At 43.5% G+C, this 19,042-nt stretch overlaps 1 protein-coding gene across 4 annotated transcripts; it reads right to left on the bottom strand.

Moving 5' to 3' along the window:
* Nucleotides 1-991: 991 nt before the first annotated feature.
* Nucleotides 992-19,042, bottom strand: LOC140690715 (trafficking protein particle complex subunit 9-like). Of its 4 annotated transcripts, none has more exons than XM_072952637.1 (4): nt 18,905-19,041; nt 18,475-18,601; nt 14,689-14,759; nt 992-1,518 (listed from the first exon to the last, which is right to left on the bottom strand). In XM_072952637.1, the coding sequence occupies exons 3-4, from the start codon at nt 14,734-14,736 to the stop codon at nt 1,270-1,272; spliced, it is 297 nt and encodes a 98-aa protein (XP_072808738.1). In that variant the 5' UTR covers nt 14,737-14,759; nt 18,475-18,601; nt 18,905-19,041; the 3' UTR covers nt 992-1,269. The 4 variants fall into 4 exon arrangements, 2 of the variants coding, with proteins under 2 accessions (XP_072808738.1, XP_072808739.1); XR_012065986.1 differs by having other exon boundaries at nt 1,390-1,518; nt 14,689-14,774; XM_072952638.1 differs by lacking the exon at nt 18,905-19,041 and having other exon boundaries at nt 18,475-18,723.

Genomic DNA, 19,042 nt, shown 5'->3' with positions numbered 1-19,042 from the left:
GGCACTGAAGGTGAAGGGCAGGGACACACTGATAAAGGGCTGAAATCCAGAATATACCAAAATTTCTTTACACTCAACAAGAAGGATGAATAACCTGATTAAAAAATGAGCAAAATGCCTGAACACACACCTCATCAAAGAAGATATCTGGATGCCAAAGAAGCCTTTGGAAAGATGCTCCACAGCACCTGTCATCAAGGGGATGCAGACTGAAACAGCGAGATACCACTGCACACCTGTCAGAACTGCCAAAATGCAGAACACTGACAGCACCAAATGCTGGTGAGGATGTGGAGCACCAGAAATTATAATGCATTGTTGGTGGGAATGAAAAATGGCCCAGGTACTTTGGAAGACGGTCTGGCAATTTTTTACAGAGCTAGACGTAATTCTAACATATGATCCTTCAACTGTGCTCCTTGGTGTTTACTCGATGAAATGGAAACTTATGTTCACACACAAATCTGCATACAGATGTTAATAGTAGCTTTATTCATACTCAACAGGATTCAGAAGCAACTAAGCTCTTCTTCAGTAGGTGAATGGATAAATAAACTGTGGTCCCGCCAGAAAATGGACTATTATTTGGTGCTAAAATGAAATGAGTTATCAAGGAATGGAAAGACATGGAGGAACCTTAAATGCATATTACCAAGTGAAAGAAGCCAATCTGGGAAGTTTCAGCAACTGTCTGATTCCAACTGTATGGTGTTCTGGGAAAGGGAAAAACACAGAGACTGAAAGATCAGTGGCTGCCAGAGGCTAGAGGGGAAAGAGCAATGAATGAGGTGCAGCACGGAGCATTTTAAGGTCACTAAGACAGACGACTCTGTATGATGCTGTGATGGTGGATACATGTCATTGTACATCTGTCCAAACCCACAGAGTGCACAACACAATGTGTAAATCCTAGTGTCAACTATGGGCTATGGGTGATGATGACATGTCAGTGTAGGTTCACCCATTGTCACAAATGTACACTCTGGTGCAGGTGTCAATATTGAGGAGGCTGTGGGGGCAAACTGCAGTTCATACACCCAATCCAGCCCCAGCCACCGCTGTTAATAAAGCTCTATGGGTGTGTGGACTATCTGGCTGTTCTGGCATCTAAACAGTAGAGCTGAGCAGCTGCACCAGAGATCAGGAGGTTTTCAGACCCTGAAATATTTACCCCCAAGCCCTTGAAAGGAAAAGTCTGCTGAGCCCTGTTCTAAATGAATCAAGATTCACCCTGATGAGGCAGGACAGCAGGGCCCAAACCAGGCATGGTTAATGGGGCTGAAGCAATGTTTTAGTTCCAACACATTTGCTGAAGTCCTGCAAGTCCAGTGACAGACTGTAGCCAGGAAGCGTCTGCAGGAGGAGTCGGGAGCAGGCCTTCCCGCCAGGCTCCGGGATGCCGGGGGCCGCGTGCCACACGGGGGCCACCCGCTTGAAGAAGGTGGACTTGCAGTGGAAGCCGATCAACTCGTAGAGCACGGAGAGGATGCTGCACGGCTGAATTTTCTCCTCGGAACGCTGAAGCACAGGGAGAAAAGCAACAAGCATCTGAATGAAACACGTAAGTGAAAAAAGACCCATAAAAATGGTTTTCCCTTAAAACAGAGACCCGATGACACAGGAAGGAAGAGGAAGGCTGACTTAGTGCACTGATGGGACCGGATGCAGAAACGCAGGGAAGCAGCACTGTGCAGACACTCCAGACCCCCTCTGGGCCCCACCTCTCCGCATTCCACCTGTCCCTTTACTAGAAAAGCCCATATTCCCTGAAATAGAGGAATCTGCTACCTAAACATGGGACACAGAGAAGGGAAAGAGGAAAAGGAAGGGAAAGTAAAGGAACAACAGTTCATCTATACCCTAGGGTCTGGGCGGGACTTTCACCAAACACACAACTTCTCAAAGCACAGAGCGCACAGGGAGAGGCTGACAGAGTGACTGCGACTTCTGCTCCTAAAGCACCCAGCTACCTGTCAGCACACGCTGCGCCCATTACTGAATCATTACAATCATCTCAGAAACAACTACTACCCCGGCTCACAGGCAAGGAAATCTGAAACTCGGGGAGGAATTATTATCATCCTGGACAAAGTCCCACAGCCCAGTAGTCTCAGAGCCTCCAGCAGACCCTGGGCTAAAATGCTCCTCATCACCACGGGCCCTGAGACTCAGGCTGAGGCCACGTCAGGTCTGCATGGGCCCAGAGCACAGTCTGTGGGACAGGGAATGCTCCCACTCGAAGTGCCAGGTCAAGGCCCTCAGGAACTTGTGTAATGAAACCAAATCCCCAAACTCATTTCCAACCCACTGCCCTGTCCGGGAGGACTGCTCGGCACAACTGTGCTGTCACCTGTGCACAGGCTGAGCAAGGGGCCCAGACAGTGATGTGACATCCCAGTGGAAGTGGCTCGGAGACCACTTCATCACAGGACAGATTCTCCCGGCTTCCAACGTTAACTCTCCATTCCATTTCCAACTGGAAAGTAAGTTTAGACTTGTTTTCCTCTCTTAGAAACAAAGAGAGCGGTAACATCAGAGGGAAACTCAAGACTGAGGAAGAGTCTCCTGGTCATTTGCAAGGATAGGCCGGGGAGGGAACAGAGACAGGGATCAGAAAGACCCGTGTTCCAGTCCAAAGTCTGCACGTCACTCGCTTTGACAGTTTCCTTTTTAATACAGGTGATAAAATCTAATTATGATTTTTGGGAAAACTAAATGAAATAACGTATTCCACTACCATAGGTGTAAAATCCTCCATGAGTGTTCCAGAAATGGACCTGATCGTGGTTAGTTACTGTCTGCCAATTCTTGTGTTCTCAGCTCACATCACCCAACCAGAGATGTGCGAGAGAATGCCTCACCAGCCAGCAGCCTTCTCCAACTTGGAAACTTACAGTGTCCGAAGAGCAGGCAGTGTTGGATGCTTTGCGGCACTCTGGAGGTAGCACTCCAGTGATGACTTTAAAAAGCTGGGGAGAATTTAGGGGACCATACAGTTCAAATACAGAGTACTCATTCCATGTCTACAAATATTCATCTCTAGCCATGATGAGTAAGAGAGGAAATACATATTCAAACATACATCATTTTCCCACATAAGTGCATCAAAACAATTTGGAAAGAGTGTAACTTTCTTCTCTAGATCACACAGCGGGGATTACAAGGTTTGTACTGACAGCCCTACTTGTAAATCATCTGCAAACGTAACTGGGTCCACTATCAGTCATCATAATTTGAAGGGAATGTTAGAAAAGAAAAAAGCCAAGCTAATACTCTCCAATCTTTTGTTTGGTTACGATGTCACAGAGGAGATGGACAGCTCAATAAGGAACCACTCTGCCGTGATCACGGAGCCGGGGAGCGGGATGTGCGGCAAGATGTATGACGCAGCCGCAACTGTGCCCATGATTCTAGGCAGGTACCCAAAGTCACCTTGACAAGGTGTGAAACGTTTATGCCCACGTCCTCATAACCTGACATGTATTAAGGAGAAATGGAAACTTATAAACGGCCAATACCCTTGGTGGATACACCGTCCAAAGAGCAAAGTCACAGTTTGACAACTGGCCATCCCGGTACCTTGGGATTCATTCTTGAAGAACCTTAAAAACCACTCCTCTGTCCTCAAGAAGTGCTGCCTACTAGTCCTATCTTTGGCTCATGGATACCACATGTTGAAGTGAACTTCAATGTCTGCACAGATTTGACTGTCTTTCTCCAGGTTCACTTGTCCATTCTGAAGAGGCCTGAGTTAAGTCCAAATTCCTTAAGATTAATTCCCTCCAGTGACAACTCAACGAGCCTGTAATTACAAGCCAACTGAACAGGACTGTCCTCAGCGAAAAATGTCACCAACCCTTCACTGCTTTCTTAAACTCCTCTCCTGGTTAATTGCAACATACTAACACCACCCTCCACCAAGTTCCCCAACTATGTCAAATAGAAAGTAAGGTCCATAAAAGAGGAGACAACTCCATAGTCACCTTTGAATTCCTAGCATAAAGTAATGTCAATAAATAGAACTATGATTATGGCTTCTTTCCTTTAAAACCTTTCTGGTTATTTAAATGAGACCATGGAAGGGATGTGTTTGAGTCCAGTATCTTGATCCAGAAGACTCTGGAGGCCTTTTTCAGAATGGCTGTCCACTGATTCATTCAAAACACACCTTCTCTTTCCGGGAGGAGCCGTGATTTTCTGCCATGGGTTTGTGGTCACTCTCATGCCAGAACAGCTTTAAACTAAATCCTTACTTTGGATATGTTATTTTTTCCCGCTTCCAAAAAATTTTACTTTCCTTACTTCCTTGCCTTGAGGAATGCTTTTATTCTTTTCTTTCTAATTCAACCTTTTATAAAGCAGGATTCTCAGGATGTGCTTGGCCTTATATAAGAACAGCCATCCAACTCCCAGTGTGAGAGGCCACAGGCTCACCTCCTGCCCTCCTGCCAGGGCAACTGAAACTCAGTTCAGGAGCCAACCGGCACCCCAGGGCTTCTAAGGCTCACGTATCTCCCAGAATCCCTGCTTTCTGGTTTGTCTTGGCTTCTGAGAACTTCCCCTCACTTTCTTGACAATTAGCTGTGCAGCTTGAAAGATGAGGAAGGAAGGTTTTATTTCTTAATCAGAATTTAAAGGAACTTATGTAATGAAGCTTTTCACGAGTTTCTAGAACCCTCCATTGCTGAGACAGAAAACACACAAGATATTTTCTAAATTTAGCTATCATGTGCATTTTTTCTTTGCTTTTGTTTTGTTAATTGCTAATAGACATTTTTTAATTAAAAAATAAAATAAGGTCCCAAATAAGATAGAAAATTGAAGGGGCAAACAAAATTAAAGAGCAAAGACAGAAAAATGATAAGTACTCTACAAAGTTAATAGAATAAATACACTATGGATCAGACCAGCAATTCTCAGTAACAGCTAATTGAAACCTGACCATGAGGTAAAACGTCTCTCCTGTCAGGAGATGACCAACAGAAAATAGAATTAAATCAACAACCTAAAATTCTAAGTCTGGCGAGGTATAGATGTCTACCAGCTAAGTGTGTCTTCTTCTGGAAAAGAGGGAGACTCACCAGCTCTTTTCTGTGGAGCCTGAGCCCAGGGGAGGACAGTGAAGTGTGTTCTGTAAGTACCCAATTAGCAAAGTGAGTGATGAATAAAGAGATGTGAGCTTTGATGAGAGATGATACTACTATTCACTTGTCCTGTAAAGTATGTCTTCGCGTTCAGAGATCAATATCTCAGCAGGAAAATGCACAGCCCGGGACCAGACCACTTCTGTGATTGTGACACTGCACTTAGATGTCTCAAGGGCACCTCCAACTCCACCTGCAAAGAGCTAACTTCACGGTGTTCCTCCCATAGCCATCCTGCCCAGGGCCCTTGGTCGGGGGCAAGGTCTCCCTGCCTCTCCCAGCTCAGGCCAATCACTCACAGATGTGACAAGACCCCTCCTTCAGGGGCAAATTTCCTCAGTCAACGAGATCCACCACCCACACCTGTCCTACCAGGTACTCACTGGCACTCCCTCAGCACTGACTCTGTGCTGGGGACCATGCTGCACACTGTGCACACGTTATCTCACTGGATCTACACAGCAGTCCTGGGAGTTCGGTACATCACTGCTTCTATTGATTAGATAAATTGTTTCACTTCCTTGGGTGTGTCATCCAAAGTGACACGGCTACTGAGCCACAAACCTGGGACTGAAAATCACTTGAAAATTGAACACTGCTACACCTCGCAGCCACCCTACTCTGACTCATCACATCACCTCCTGCCGAGCCTTCTAAATGTTTCTAAGCATTCTACAAGACAAAAGTGATCTACGAGAGCATCGCACTAGCCTACTTAAAATCTGTCAATGACGGTCCACTGCTCTTAGGAGAAAGCCCCACCGGGCCTGAGCACAGCCCAACGGCCCGGCATCCGCTTTCCCTGCACGGCCGCGCCGCCTCACCCACCACGCAGCTCTACACGTGCAGCGTCCAGGACAGGGATGCTGACTCCGTACAACCCGGGGCTCGTCTCACTCAAACAATGATCACCCTCTTCAGTGGTTACCTTCTTCAATACTGAATCTCAGAAAAATATTTTCTCTGGATGAATCAATATCTTTTTCCTTACAACTTCCCATCATTGATAATGAGCTCCCCCCAAAAGAGAGAAGACCTAATCCTCAGTCTCCTTATCTGTAAAGTGCAAATAACAGGGAAATATGAGAGGTTTTATTAGAAGTAATATTCATGTGAGGCTGAGGGACAATTCCCAACATACAGTAAGTACTCAATATGTGCTTACTTAATATTAATAAGAATAGATTACATTCCAGCAACCTTAAATCAATGCTTTATGGCTTTGTCTAAAAGACTACCGACAAACTGTTGGACGAACTGTTTTGAGCAGATCAGCACAAGTGTACTGGGCGAGGTAAGCGCTGACTCCAGTTACAGCTGCAACCAACCAGCACTACGGGGCGGGAGCAGTTTGCTCAAACTCTTACATGTTGCTTGAGCATTTAGTTGTAGTTATTGAATAAAGACAGGTATTATTTACTCAAAGCTCCTGAAACATAAATCTTCAAAGATTGATGCAAATTATGTTTCAAGTACAACACTCTCACTAGAAATTACTTGAAAATTATAGTCTTAGCTCCTCCGCACATCAAAACAGCATTTTCCTAATGTATCTGACTATGTACTCTGAAAGGATTGTTTAAAAGAAATTAAGATGAAGCCATCCTGAATAAGATCTCAGTATCATCTACACAAACCCCACCCAAAGGTCTCATTTCTCACTTCCACATAGGTGTTCAGATGGCTTAAGCTGGGTCTTGGTTTCTTATGACACGGGGGTGGGAAGAATTGTGGATAGATCAATGTAGCAAATATAAACCTAGTGTATTTGCTATGTAGGAATCCTAGAAATAAATAAATTGATATATATAGTCCCACCCTTATGAAGCTAAGCCGTTCCATTTACAACTGCATAAAAAATAAAATGAGAGATACATTTAACAAAAGTTTACAAGATTTGTACATTGAATATTTTGAAGTATCACCAAAAAAAATTTAAAATATCTTCATATATGGAAGGCATCCCATGATCATGCAATGGTAGAAAATAGTTAAAAATGTTAAGACTTCCCAAAGTAATCTACATATTTAATGGAATCCCTATCAAAATTCCAGCTGACTTCTTTGCAAAAATTGAAAAACTGATCCCAAAATTCATATTGAAAGCAAGGGACCCAGGTCAGCCAAAACAATCTTGAAAAAGAAGAGCAAATTTGGAGGACTCACTCAAAGGTTACAGCAAATCTATAGCACTCAAGTCATTATGCTTCTGTCATAAGTTTGGATGCAGAAATCTATGAGACACAATAAAAAATGCTGGGGGGAAACTTACATTTACAGTCAGTTTTCCAGAAATGTGCCAACAACACTCCATTGAAAGTATAGTCTATCCAACAAATGGAGCAGAGACACCTGGGTATCTGAAGGCAAAAGAATGAATCTGGAATCTGGACCCCGTATTTTATATAACAAATATTAATTCAAAATGGATCACAGACAGAAACGTAAAAACTAAATATATGAACTTTCTAAAAGAAGACATAGTACGAATCTTTGTGGTCATAGGATAGGCTATGGCTTCCTAGATACAATACCAAGAGCACAAGTGATAAAACAAAATAGATAAAATGGACTTCATCAAATTAAAATCATTTGTTACAAAGGACAACATCAAGAGTGTGAAATGAAAGGGGAAAGGGGTAGCTCAAATGATAGAGTGCGTGCTAAGGAAGAAAAACAAAATGAATAAATCTAATTACCTCCCCTATAAAGAAATTGTTTTAATGTTTAAAAAAATTAAAGTGAAATGACAATCTGCAGAATAGGAGAAAAATCTTGCAAAGCATATATCTATTAAGAGACTAGTATCCAGGATATAAAACAAATGCTTACAACTGAACAATACAAAGAAAATCGACCCAATTTTTTAATTTGCCAAGGATTTAAATAGATACACAATTGGCCAATAAGCATCTGAAAAGATGGTCAGCATCACTAGCGAAATCAAAATCAAAATGAGATCTCATTTTAAACTCACTAGGATGGTTATAATCAAAACATGGACAATAACAAGTGTCAGTCAGGAGGCAGAGAAATGGATACCCTCAATATGCAGCCGTTGGAAAGGGGCAATGGTGCAGCTTCTTTGGAAGAGCCCGATGTTTCCTCAAAAGGTTAGAGTTATGTGGCTGAGCAATTCCACTCCTACATGTAGAGTCATCCTTCAGTGTCCTCGGGGGGTTGGTTTCAGGAACCCCCAACCCTGGATACCATAATCCAAGGATGATCAAGTCCCTTTGCAATCAGCCATCTGGATCCATGAAGTGGAAACTACAGATATGGTGGGCCAACTGTACAGCCAACAGAATGGAAATGTATTCTCACAAAAACTTGCACATCAATATTCATAGCAGTATCATTCAGAGTAGCTAAAAGTCACTAAAAATATCCATCCATCAATGAATGGATAAACAAAATTACCAAGAATAGTCCCACAAACTTTTGGTAATTGAATCTTTGACAAAGGAGGTGAGAACATACAATTGAGCAAAGACAGCCTCTTCAGCAAATGGTGCAGGGAAAACTGCACAGCTGCATGTAAATCAATGAAGTTAGACTACACCCTCACAACATACAAAAAATGAATTCAAAATGGCTTAAAGACTTAAAATTGTAGACAAGACACTATAAACCTCTTAGAAGAAGACATAGGCAAAACATCTGACATATATCTCAACAATATTTTCCAAGAGCAGTCTACTCAAGCAATAGAAATACAAGTAAAAATATACAAGTGGGTTCTAATTAAACTTACAAGCTTTTGCACAGAAAAGAAAACAAAAATTAAAGCAAAAAGACAACCTATGGAGTGGGAGAAAATAGTTGCATTAAATGAAAGTGACAAGGGCTTAATTCCCAGAATATGTAAACAGCTTTTACACTTGATAAAGAAGAAAAACAAACAATTCAATCCAAAAATGGGCAGAAGACCTAAAGAAACATTTCTCCAATGAAGACATACAAATGGCCAATAGGCACATGAAAAAATGCTCAATATCATTATCAGAGAAATGCAAATCAAAACTGCAAACAAGTATCACCTTTCACCAGTCAGAATAGCCATCATTCAGAAGTTCATAGACACTAAATGCTGGAGAGGCTGTGGAGAATTGGGAACACTCCTACACTGTGGTGGGAATGCAGTTTGGTGGAGCCATTGTGGAAAACTGTATAGAGGTTCCTCAAAAGACAAAACCTTGGGGGCCCAGATGACACAGCAATCCCACTCCAGGGCATATATCCGAAAGGAAACGTAATTCAAAAAGACACTTTCACCCCAATGTTCACAGCAGCATTATTTACAATATCAAGACATGGAAACAACCTAAATGTCCACTGACAGATGACTGGATAAAGAGTTTGTAGTATATATGTCCAATAGACTACTATTCAGCAATAAAATAATAATAAAATAATGCCATTTGCAGCAATATGAATGGACCAGGAGAATGACATTCTAAGTGAAATAAGCCAGAAAGAGAAAGAAAAATACCATATGAGATCGCCCACATGTGGAATCTAAAACAAAAAAAAAAACAAAAACAAAAACAAAGGAACAAAAAGATCAACTTATCTACAGAACAGAAACAGACACAGAGACATAGAAACCAAACTATGGTTACCAGAGGGGAGAGGGTGTGGAATGAATAAATTGGGAGTTCAAGATTTGCAGATGCTGAGTATGTATACAATAAACAGCAAGTATATACTGTATAGCACAGGAGAATATTTAATAACTTATAGTAACTTATGTTTAAAAAGAATATGAAAATGAATGCAGGTATGTTCCTATTTAACTGAAGTTTTGTGCTGTACACAAGAAACTGATGGAACACTATAAACTGACTAGACTTCAATGAAAATATTTTTAAATAGACCAAAAACGAAAAAAAAGGAAAAGGATATTATCAAACAAAAAGAATAATGTACTGATTCAGGCTACAATATGAATGAACTTTGAAAATTTATGCTAAAATAAGCCCGTCACAAAAGGGCAAATAGTGCCCTTTAAGGTGAACTGTATCTAAGCATTTATTGTACTACTCCTGTAAATTTTCCGGAGTTTTGAAGTCTATCAATATCAAAATAAAATGTATTATTCATTAAAAACTTAAAACCCTTCCTCACAGGAGGGCTTTAATTATTAAATGCAGAAAAGCATGTAAAACTCTTGGAACAACAATTTTCACGTCCACACACAGTCACTGCTGTCACTGCCACTCAGAGTGTGGTGCCAGCACTGATGAGAGCTGCCTCCACTCGCTCCCCTGCAGACAGGAGTGAAGGCCTGAGCTTTGACAGGCAGGGTTTGCGTGAACCTGGGTCAGCCACAGCCACGTCCCAGACTCTGCGTTACCCAAATTTCTTATACAAACTGCAACATGTAATGTAAACACTCTAGAGGGATGTATCTTACAACACAGGGAATACAGACAATGTTTTACAGTAACTATAAAAGGAGCATCTATTGTACACCTGAAACATATATTTTAAATCAGCTATGTCTTTATAAAAAATTAAAAAATAATTTAAAAATGTTATCCCTTTAATATTCAATTTGGTTTTTAATTAACTAATAAACAGCTTAGAATATATAAAAGCATTTAAGTGTGATGTTTGTTTACATATTTATTTACTTCAGCCTCCTGCTAAAAGAGAAATTAAACAATTTTTTAAACACAGCTTAACAACCATAACAACAAAAAGGCAAAACTGAGAGTGAAGAGAAAATGGAGATTCAATACTTAAATGAAACCAGGGGGAGGTAAACTCATAAAAATGGATTCCATGAAGTCAGGGCAAGTGTTAAAGGCCGACTAGAAATTCAGCTGTAAGATTCTTGGCAGCTAAAGCAAAAAGAAAAAGATGATGGGGCAGGTGGTAGAGCGTGTGCTTAGTGTGCACAGGGTCCTGGGTTCAAGCCCCAGGGCCTCCACTAACAGATAAATATACCTAATTTCCTACCCCCCAAAAGAGCCCCAAAGAAAAGAAAAAGAGAAATTTCTTTCCAAAAAAATCCTGATATTAAATTTGGATTAAATACTTTAAAAATAAAAGGAAAATAGAAAAGATGAGTGACACTGTGAACAAAAACCCCAGCTGGGCTAACAAGCTAAGTCACAAATCTAAGTGTGATAAGTGTCGGTTTACTGATCTAAGTTTTGCTGGGCTAACTCGTAAATCTGAAGTTCAGTGTCAGTTTACTGGGCTAACAAGCTAACTCGTAAATCCAAGGTCAACAATTGTCAGTAACGTGATCTGTTCCAAATTGATAAGCTTCAGTGTACTGATTCCTTGCTTTTTGTTGTTTGAGCCTTATTGGCTAAAAGCCCCATACTTGTAATTAACCCTATAAAACCTCATGTGCACGTCTTGGATGTGCTCAGGGCTTGGGAACAGAAGCCCCTCTGAGCCCGCTGGCATAATAAATCTCAGTACTCCCACCCTCTGAGTGCTGCTTATTTCTTGGCTGGCCTGTTGTTTCCGTAACAACACAAGCGATAATGCCCGTGAGATAAATCTGCGATGGCTGCTGGCAGGTCCCCATGTCTCATGTGGGAAAATCTGAAACATATTTCTCACCACTCAGAGTCATCCTCAGCCCACCCCACATCTCCCGCTGTTAAATGCAGGAACACACGCAGGGCCCGGCCTTTGCTCTCTCTGTGTCATCACAGTGAGACAGGATGGAAGGGGGCAGAGCAAGCCATTCAAGAAAGACCACAGCAATTAACATCAAAATGGTGAAGAATTCAACCCCCAATAGGTCTTGAGGCTCAGGATGAAGAGATTTAACTTCTAGTAGATCCTGAGCTTCATTATACACCCATTGTAATAGTAACATGGTGAATAACACGGCCCCAGGCACCATGGCAGTCACAAGGCTAGCCACAAAAGGTCAAAGGGTGGAAAATGGCCAACTCCCTGGAATCCCAGCCCCTTGCCCTAAGGCTGGTCCTTCTACTTATTAGCATATGAAACCACGAAGCCCAAGAAAAGGAGCAACACAGAGCCACATCCCAGGAACCCCTCTCTCTACCTCTTCGGAGAAGGCCCACACTATTTCTGTGGCGTGTGTGCCTACTTTTAATCTGAGCATCAAACCCCCATACTTCGTGACGTTTCTCATGCCTGTCAATGTATCTCTCTGAATAAATCTACCTTTACTCAACACTGGCTTGTTCTTGAATTCTTTACTGCATGAAGCCAAGGAACAAAATCTGGTGGGGCACATTCCAGGGGCTCAACGGAAGCCTGGGACACAGCCCTTCTCATGCCCCACATATTTTTTCTTGTATCAACAGGACTGGGATGTGAAGTGAGGTCTGAGACCCCAGCTAAGGGACAGAAGCAGCCTCCAGGTCTCCAATTGGTGGGCAGCCTCTCCCCCATCAGGGGCCATGGGGTCTGCCTGGTTCTCTGTGTTTTTTTGTTGTGCTGACTCCCCAGTCAGAGAGATTTCTCCTTAGGCCTGGCTCCACAAAACCCTTCTCTCCAAAATACAAGCACATCATGTCACAATCCTCTTGTTCAACCATGAATTGTTCAGCCAACTTTTTCCTTCCCCAGTTAAGTACCTAAATGTCCTCCCTGCCATCCCACCACTTCTTTCTTTTTGAGAACTCTGCACTCCCCACACACCATCCTGAACGCAGGTGCCTTGCTGGCTGGGACCGAGATGTTTCAGTCTCAAACATCCTGAGTCCTTTCTCTTTCCACTTTCTAACTTAAAAAGGCCTTCCTGTGTCTCCCACCGCTCTGATTCTGAACGTCAAAAAATGCTCAGGTTACATTCACTCTGTGAATACCTCCCAGGTTTTGGCTAGGTTTCCTTCCCAAGATCTTCATTAAGGAGCTGCATCAAGAAGTTTAAAGGGGCTATTCTTACATTTGAGTGGAGGAGCCTGCAAGAAATTTAAATGGCTTTGAAGAGAGAGTTAACCAGGGACAGAGAGGTCGCAGGTCCTAGTCAACAGTGTCATGAGGCAAAATGTTCTTCAAAGGCTCAGAGTGGCTTCTGAACACGGAGTCGGCAGGGAGGAGGTGACAGGCAGTGAGTGGGGTGAGAGACACAGGGTACGGTCCCCCAGCAGGGGAAGAATTGGTTATTTTCTAGTTTTCCAATTTCTTACTACCTTTTTCTCTTATTGCCACATACCATTTCCTACGAATTAAGCATATCAATGTCAGTCATTTGGGCCACTTGGGAGAAGCTGCACGATGCCATTCACAGGGCTGGGACATGACAGCCACACCAGTCTAGGTTGAAAGACCAGTGGGGGTATTTCCATGGTAATCACGGGCATGCAGCAAACTCCCCAGCTTCAATGACCTCCTCTCAAAGTTGGCGCCAATAAAACTACCAAGCAAAATGCGTGATGATTCTGGCCAACATCTGTTTATTAGTTAAGTGCCTGTGACACCTGCCACTTAATAGGGAATGAGTACGATCAACGAGGCCCTGTCTACCTGGCCACACGCGCCCTGCCTTCCTGCCTTGGTGCAGCAGCACAGCTTGTTTAGCTGAGATGAGCGCCCCCAGAGCAGCCCCGACGGGAAAGCTCCCAGCTCTGCACGGCCAGACGTGTTCCTTTCCTTCTCAGAGCTGATCACAATTTGCTGTCGTCTGTTTTTATGTTTATCCCTTTTGTAACTGCCTCTCCTCCGGAGATTTTGCTCAAGCAGCACAGGACCAGGTGTGTCTTGTGGCCTGCCGGATATTCTGGGCTGGGAAACAGCCGAGCCCACATCTGGCTCTGGTGCTGAACGGAGAGAGCAGAAGGCCCAGGAGCCCATGCTGAACCGAGGCCCCTGCACACAAAATTATGGTCTGACTTTGGGCAAATTACACAGTCTTTTTTACCCTGAGATTCCTCATCTGTCCATAAAAATAACTGCCCATGGCACACAGAGTTACAAGTATTAAAGGAAATCACCAAATTCACAAAGTAGCCAAGGGGCTACCAGTGCATCCTAAACAGACACATGCTGCCTTTAAGGCTCTGACACACACCAAGCGTGGTGGTCGAACAAAGTGTACACTGCTAAGTGTCAGTGTGTTAAGTGCTTCATGTGTGCTATAATAATCTTCAGAACTTACAACAAGCCCAGGAAGTAACGAATATTATCATGCCCATTTCACAGACTCACCATCAGTTTAAGAGAGGTTACATTCAAGTCCAAGGCGCTATGGTGAGTAAATGGCGATTTCAACCTGAATATGGGCCCAGGCCTGGGCTCCATCTCTGTCCCATCCACCTGACCACTGCCTATGAATTCCACCTGTCCAATACCCAAGTTGAAGCCAGCCAGCTCTTAAATGCAATGTGTGTCACCGTTTGTCAATGTTGGTTCATTACCATAAACAGTTCTCAGAAAGCACTTCAGAAAGGAAAGTTGGACTCACATACCTGCCCACAAAGAAGAAGAATTCTGCCTTGCCTTCTCCTGTAACGTGCAGAAACCCTTCCCATTCACCACCGAATCCTTTTGTATGCTTCCTCCGTGTTCATGTTTACACATGGCTTATTAAAGTAGAAGTTACCTGCAGTAATTCCATCTCGGTTCCATTCCAAGCTTCCAGATTATCCATAATCAGGGTAATACCATAATTTTCTGTGAATGAAAACACTACAAATTGAATGAAAATATTGCAACCATGTCACTAAACAAAGAATGCTGAAAACAAGTCATCAGCGGCTGCCGCCACCCCCCAGTGAAGACAGGCCTGCAGCCATTCACAATGGTGCCCTCTGAGCAGACTCAGAATAAGAAAGGAAGATTACTGGCACTAGATAGCTAGGTGCTTGTCTAAAGTATATATTCAGTCAGCCCAAATATTGGCTTCCTCCCATATATTGAAAAGCATTAAATTCATGAACTTGAGATACCTGGCTTTCTTTAGATAACAAGCAATGTTTTATTGTTCTGACTACCTGGTCTTTGTTGTAAAGCTCCTATATAATCCTAGCTTCTCCCCTACTCTTGCGAGCAGTCCCTCAGAGTGTTCTGAGAGGCGGTCATCCTGGCTCGAGTCCTTCTGACAAATAAAACATAACTCTTAATATTCAGGCTGCACGTTTATTTCAATCAAGTCCCAGAATAGACACAACTCATCAATTGTGTAATGGGACACACTGGATCAGGAACCAAAAGAGTGTAGTAGTCCCTAAGAACTACGGCTCCCTCTTTCTTCCTGTCAGTATACAATCCCACCAGAACTCATTACTTTGCTGTCTGCTCCTCTGGCAACCAAACTCAGAGAAGGGTCAACTCAGCAGAGCGTCCTGCTGGGGAGAACCCCCGCAGCAGCACTGCAGGCTGCCTGCCCTCCCGCACGCTCTGACGACTGCTAGTGTCCTCCGTGGAAACCAGGCCAACAGAGCTGTTCCCTACAGCTACAAAGTCCCAAATATTAAATAAAACCTTTCATTTTATACTATATGTTACATATATACCCATCTCTGAAAACAGCTTTGCCAGAAGCCCAAATCTTCAACATTAATCTGCAAAGGCAAATCAGGTCCCCAAGGGAAAACAAGTCTTAAGACGATGCTAAGACCTCCAAAGTCCTCTCCACGACCATAAACCAAACTGCCTGTAGGTCTGCAGCTGCAGGAGGCTACATGTCTGCTTTTAAAGCAACCCCTTCCTGCCCTCGGGTGCTACAATGCCCTTCTACGCCCTCCCATCTCAGGGTAAGAGCACCCACTGCAGAACCTTGCAGGGCAGCACTGACAGGACTGGACAATGAGGATCAGAGCTAAACTAAGCCTTCTGATGACACGAGTTGTCACTCTGTCACTTTACAGATGAAGATATATATAGAGAGAGGTGGGGTGTTATTGTTCAAAGTCACACAGATAAAAAGTGACAAAGTCTATAACTCTGCTCCTCCCTCTGGTGTGACGCCCCAACTGGGACAACCACAGGGTTCTTTCGTGCCTGCCTGACCAGTTCTTTCCTATCACTCATGACCCACCACAGGGTCTGAAATTAGCCTGCATTTGCAGCATCTTTTCCCTCCAGTTTCTCAGGAACAAGGCTGTTCGGGCCACTTTATGACTTCCAGGTCCCCGAAATCTCCGTGCTCAGGCTGCTCTTGCCTGTGCATCCAGCCCGCTGCTCAGAGGCTCTTCCTCCCCTGCAGGAGGACGTTTCTACTCTTCACAGGGACACCCCCTTAGGGGATCCCTCCTCTCGCCTCAGCATGGCAGGTGTCCCAGGCCACATCGCGAGATGCCCCAATAGGACTGCATCTGCCCAGGTCTGCTAGTCAGACCAGCAGCCTCAGAGCCAGGGATTATGCCCAGGTCACACTGCAAACCTACTGCCCGCCTCACAGACCCCAGCCAGCAGGTCACCTGGAAGTCACAGCAAGTGCCCCACCCAATCCAGAAGCCTCTTCATTTCCCAGCACCACTGATGACTGGTTTCCAAACTTTGGTCAGTTTCACACAAAACAACACCTTCTACTGTGTAGCGGGTGGTTTTTGCTTCTGCACCCCATTCTTACTGAAAACGTTAAGGGAAACCAAAAAGCCTCTTCTCAACCCTTTTCTGATGATACCCTCCCACCCACAATACACATATGCTCAAGAGATTTGGATCCACGTGATTTTGTTTCCCTTACGATAAGTGGCTCAAAACACTGCGGGATTATTTTTCCTTTGAGGGTATTAGGACTCAGTTTCTCGGCTTTAATCTGTTTTTGTCTTTGTCTTCTTTGTTCCTAGCAGTTGCCACCTCTTACTCTCTTCAGCAGCCTCCCTCCCAACTTCTAGTCTAGGAAATCAGCTGTGATGAGGGGCACGGGGGCATTCACAGAAGATGCAACAAAGGCAAAGAGAGGCTATATAATTTGCCAAAGATATCACCTTCAACCCCCAACAGAGTGTGTCATGTCCCTGTGTTTAACTCTTATTCTAAGCAAGTTAACTTTTTGTAGATTATGTTTATAAAGATGAGAAATCAAAATACATACAAGGACACACATCAACTCTAAGATATTCATTAACTCCACTATTTTGTTTCTATTTATTTTATTTGTATTAAAAAATTAAGAACCCCTGCAACCAATATAGCAAAATGTTACTGGGTTTTAAATACAGAATATAGAGGGGTTAAGTGTGTCATTACTCATCCTTATATGTATGTTCACAAGATAAAATATTTGAAAGTCTCTCTCCCCTCTCCCTACTCACTACTGGCTCTCACCTGAGATCCCAGACCACACATCTAACAACCTTTCACTTTACCCACAGCTGAACTCATCAGTTTTCCCCCAGAAATCCCTCTGCAGCTTTCCCTCCTCAGAACACAGCAGGACCATCATTTAACTCATTAATCCACCCAGAAACCTGGGCCTTACTCCATCCTACCTTCACAGACAGCTTTAAATCTTTCTTTTTACCATCTAAACATGCCTTCAATCTGTTCGCTTTTACCCACTATCCTACCGCTCAAGTGGAAGCCACCAACACTGCCCACCTGGACTCACGAGTCTCCCAAGTGGCCCCACAGCCACTCTCCCCTACTTGAGACAAATGGGATTGTGTCACTCCCATGCTTTTTGGGCTCTTTTCAGACCCACTGTTCATAGAAGAAACTCCAATTTCTTCACCTTGTGAAGGTGTTTGCCATGAAACTGTCAGCTCATGGAGGGCAGGGCACGCCCTCTCCCCTCAACCCCACTCTCTGGCAGAGCATCAGCTTGGGAGGACCCGCTGAGCTACATCAGCCTGTATCCTAAACCTGGTCTTGGGTTCTTAGCAAACTGCTTCACTTATCCATACATATCCAAGGTAGATAAGAAAGATTTTAGATGTTGAGCTAGACTATTCATTTGGGGATTTTGCACTGGCAACCTGCAAGTATATGTTCTAATGTTTGTGTCTTGTTAAAACCACACCCAGATTAAAGGAGTATTTGTGGAATGTCTTCGGAGTAAAAGGGTTCTGTACTTTTACAGATTTTATGTTTTATAACATGAATAACCCGGACAGGGTCACAAATGGAACCGCCTCACAAGTGACAGAAGACAGGTGAGACGCATATAGCAACAGGTCACAAAGATGGTAAGAGCAAAGTTGTTTCTCCAAACCCCGAAAAAATTCCTCCAAGAACAGAAAACTCAGAATTTTGAAAGTAGAATACTATCATATAAGGAAAGAAAATAAATAATCCTCTTCATCAGGGTTTCAAGATCTGACTGCAGAGTTATTAGCAGGCTATACTGAATCCTAGCACAGAAAAATCAGATGGACTACTGGTGAGTAAGTTCCAGGAAAACGGCAGTAATTCCTCCACTTGAAAGAGGACACACACTCACTTGTTCAAGGTGATTGTAAACAACATTCTGCAGAAATTCAGAATATTCAGGCACCGCTTCTAGATGGTGATGACACGGAAGGATGGCTTGGATGCATGCTTCTAACTGAGTCACCGGCATTCTTACACTGCAGGGGGAAACGGAGGCCCTCAGCCAAGAGCAGAGATGTTCCTGTCATGTATCCCAGGTCGTGCCTTGGGGACTCAGTGTCCTGTAGCAGTCCGGCCCCAGGCGAGGACCAGCAGCGTGGCCCACCCAAGCAGGAAGGGCACTGTGCTTGCGAAAGCCCACACCAGATGGGAGCAAGAGTGGCTGGTGGGGTTTTGTGAACCTATGAATGCCCATAGAAAAACACCTGCATACATTCAAGTGATACAATTAACAGTAGCATTCTTTTTAACAAAATTTCAAATGTCAGTGGTAATTTTACCATTCCTTTTCTCTTGTCCCCTGCACTCTGAGACAGGCTTAGGTTCTCTCACACTTGCAGCTCTGATGCAATAGTTGTGAAGTTATTTTACTTTACTGCAAGTGTCTTCGCTCCACGTGTCACTGTGACTATCGTCTC

This window comes from Vicugna pacos, chromosome 31 (assembly GCF_048564905.1).
Source record: "Vicugna pacos chromosome 31, VicPac4, whole genome shotgun sequence".
Classification (NCBI taxonomy): Eukaryota; Metazoa; Chordata; class Mammalia; order Artiodactyla; family Camelidae; genus Vicugna; species Vicugna pacos.
This window is presented reverse-complemented; position numbering and strand designations above follow the sequence as displayed.

Excerpts from the sequence above, each read along its gene's own strand:
- LOC140690715 (XM_072952637.1), bottom strand. The coding sequence starts at position 14,736 with ATGGATAATCTGGAAGCTTGGAATGGAACCGAGATGGAATTACTGCAG. Across the intron at positions 1,519-14,688 it reads CCGAGATGGAATTACTGCAG|CGTTCCGAGGAGAAAATTCA; the intron begins GTAACTTCTACT and ends CCTGTGCTTCAG.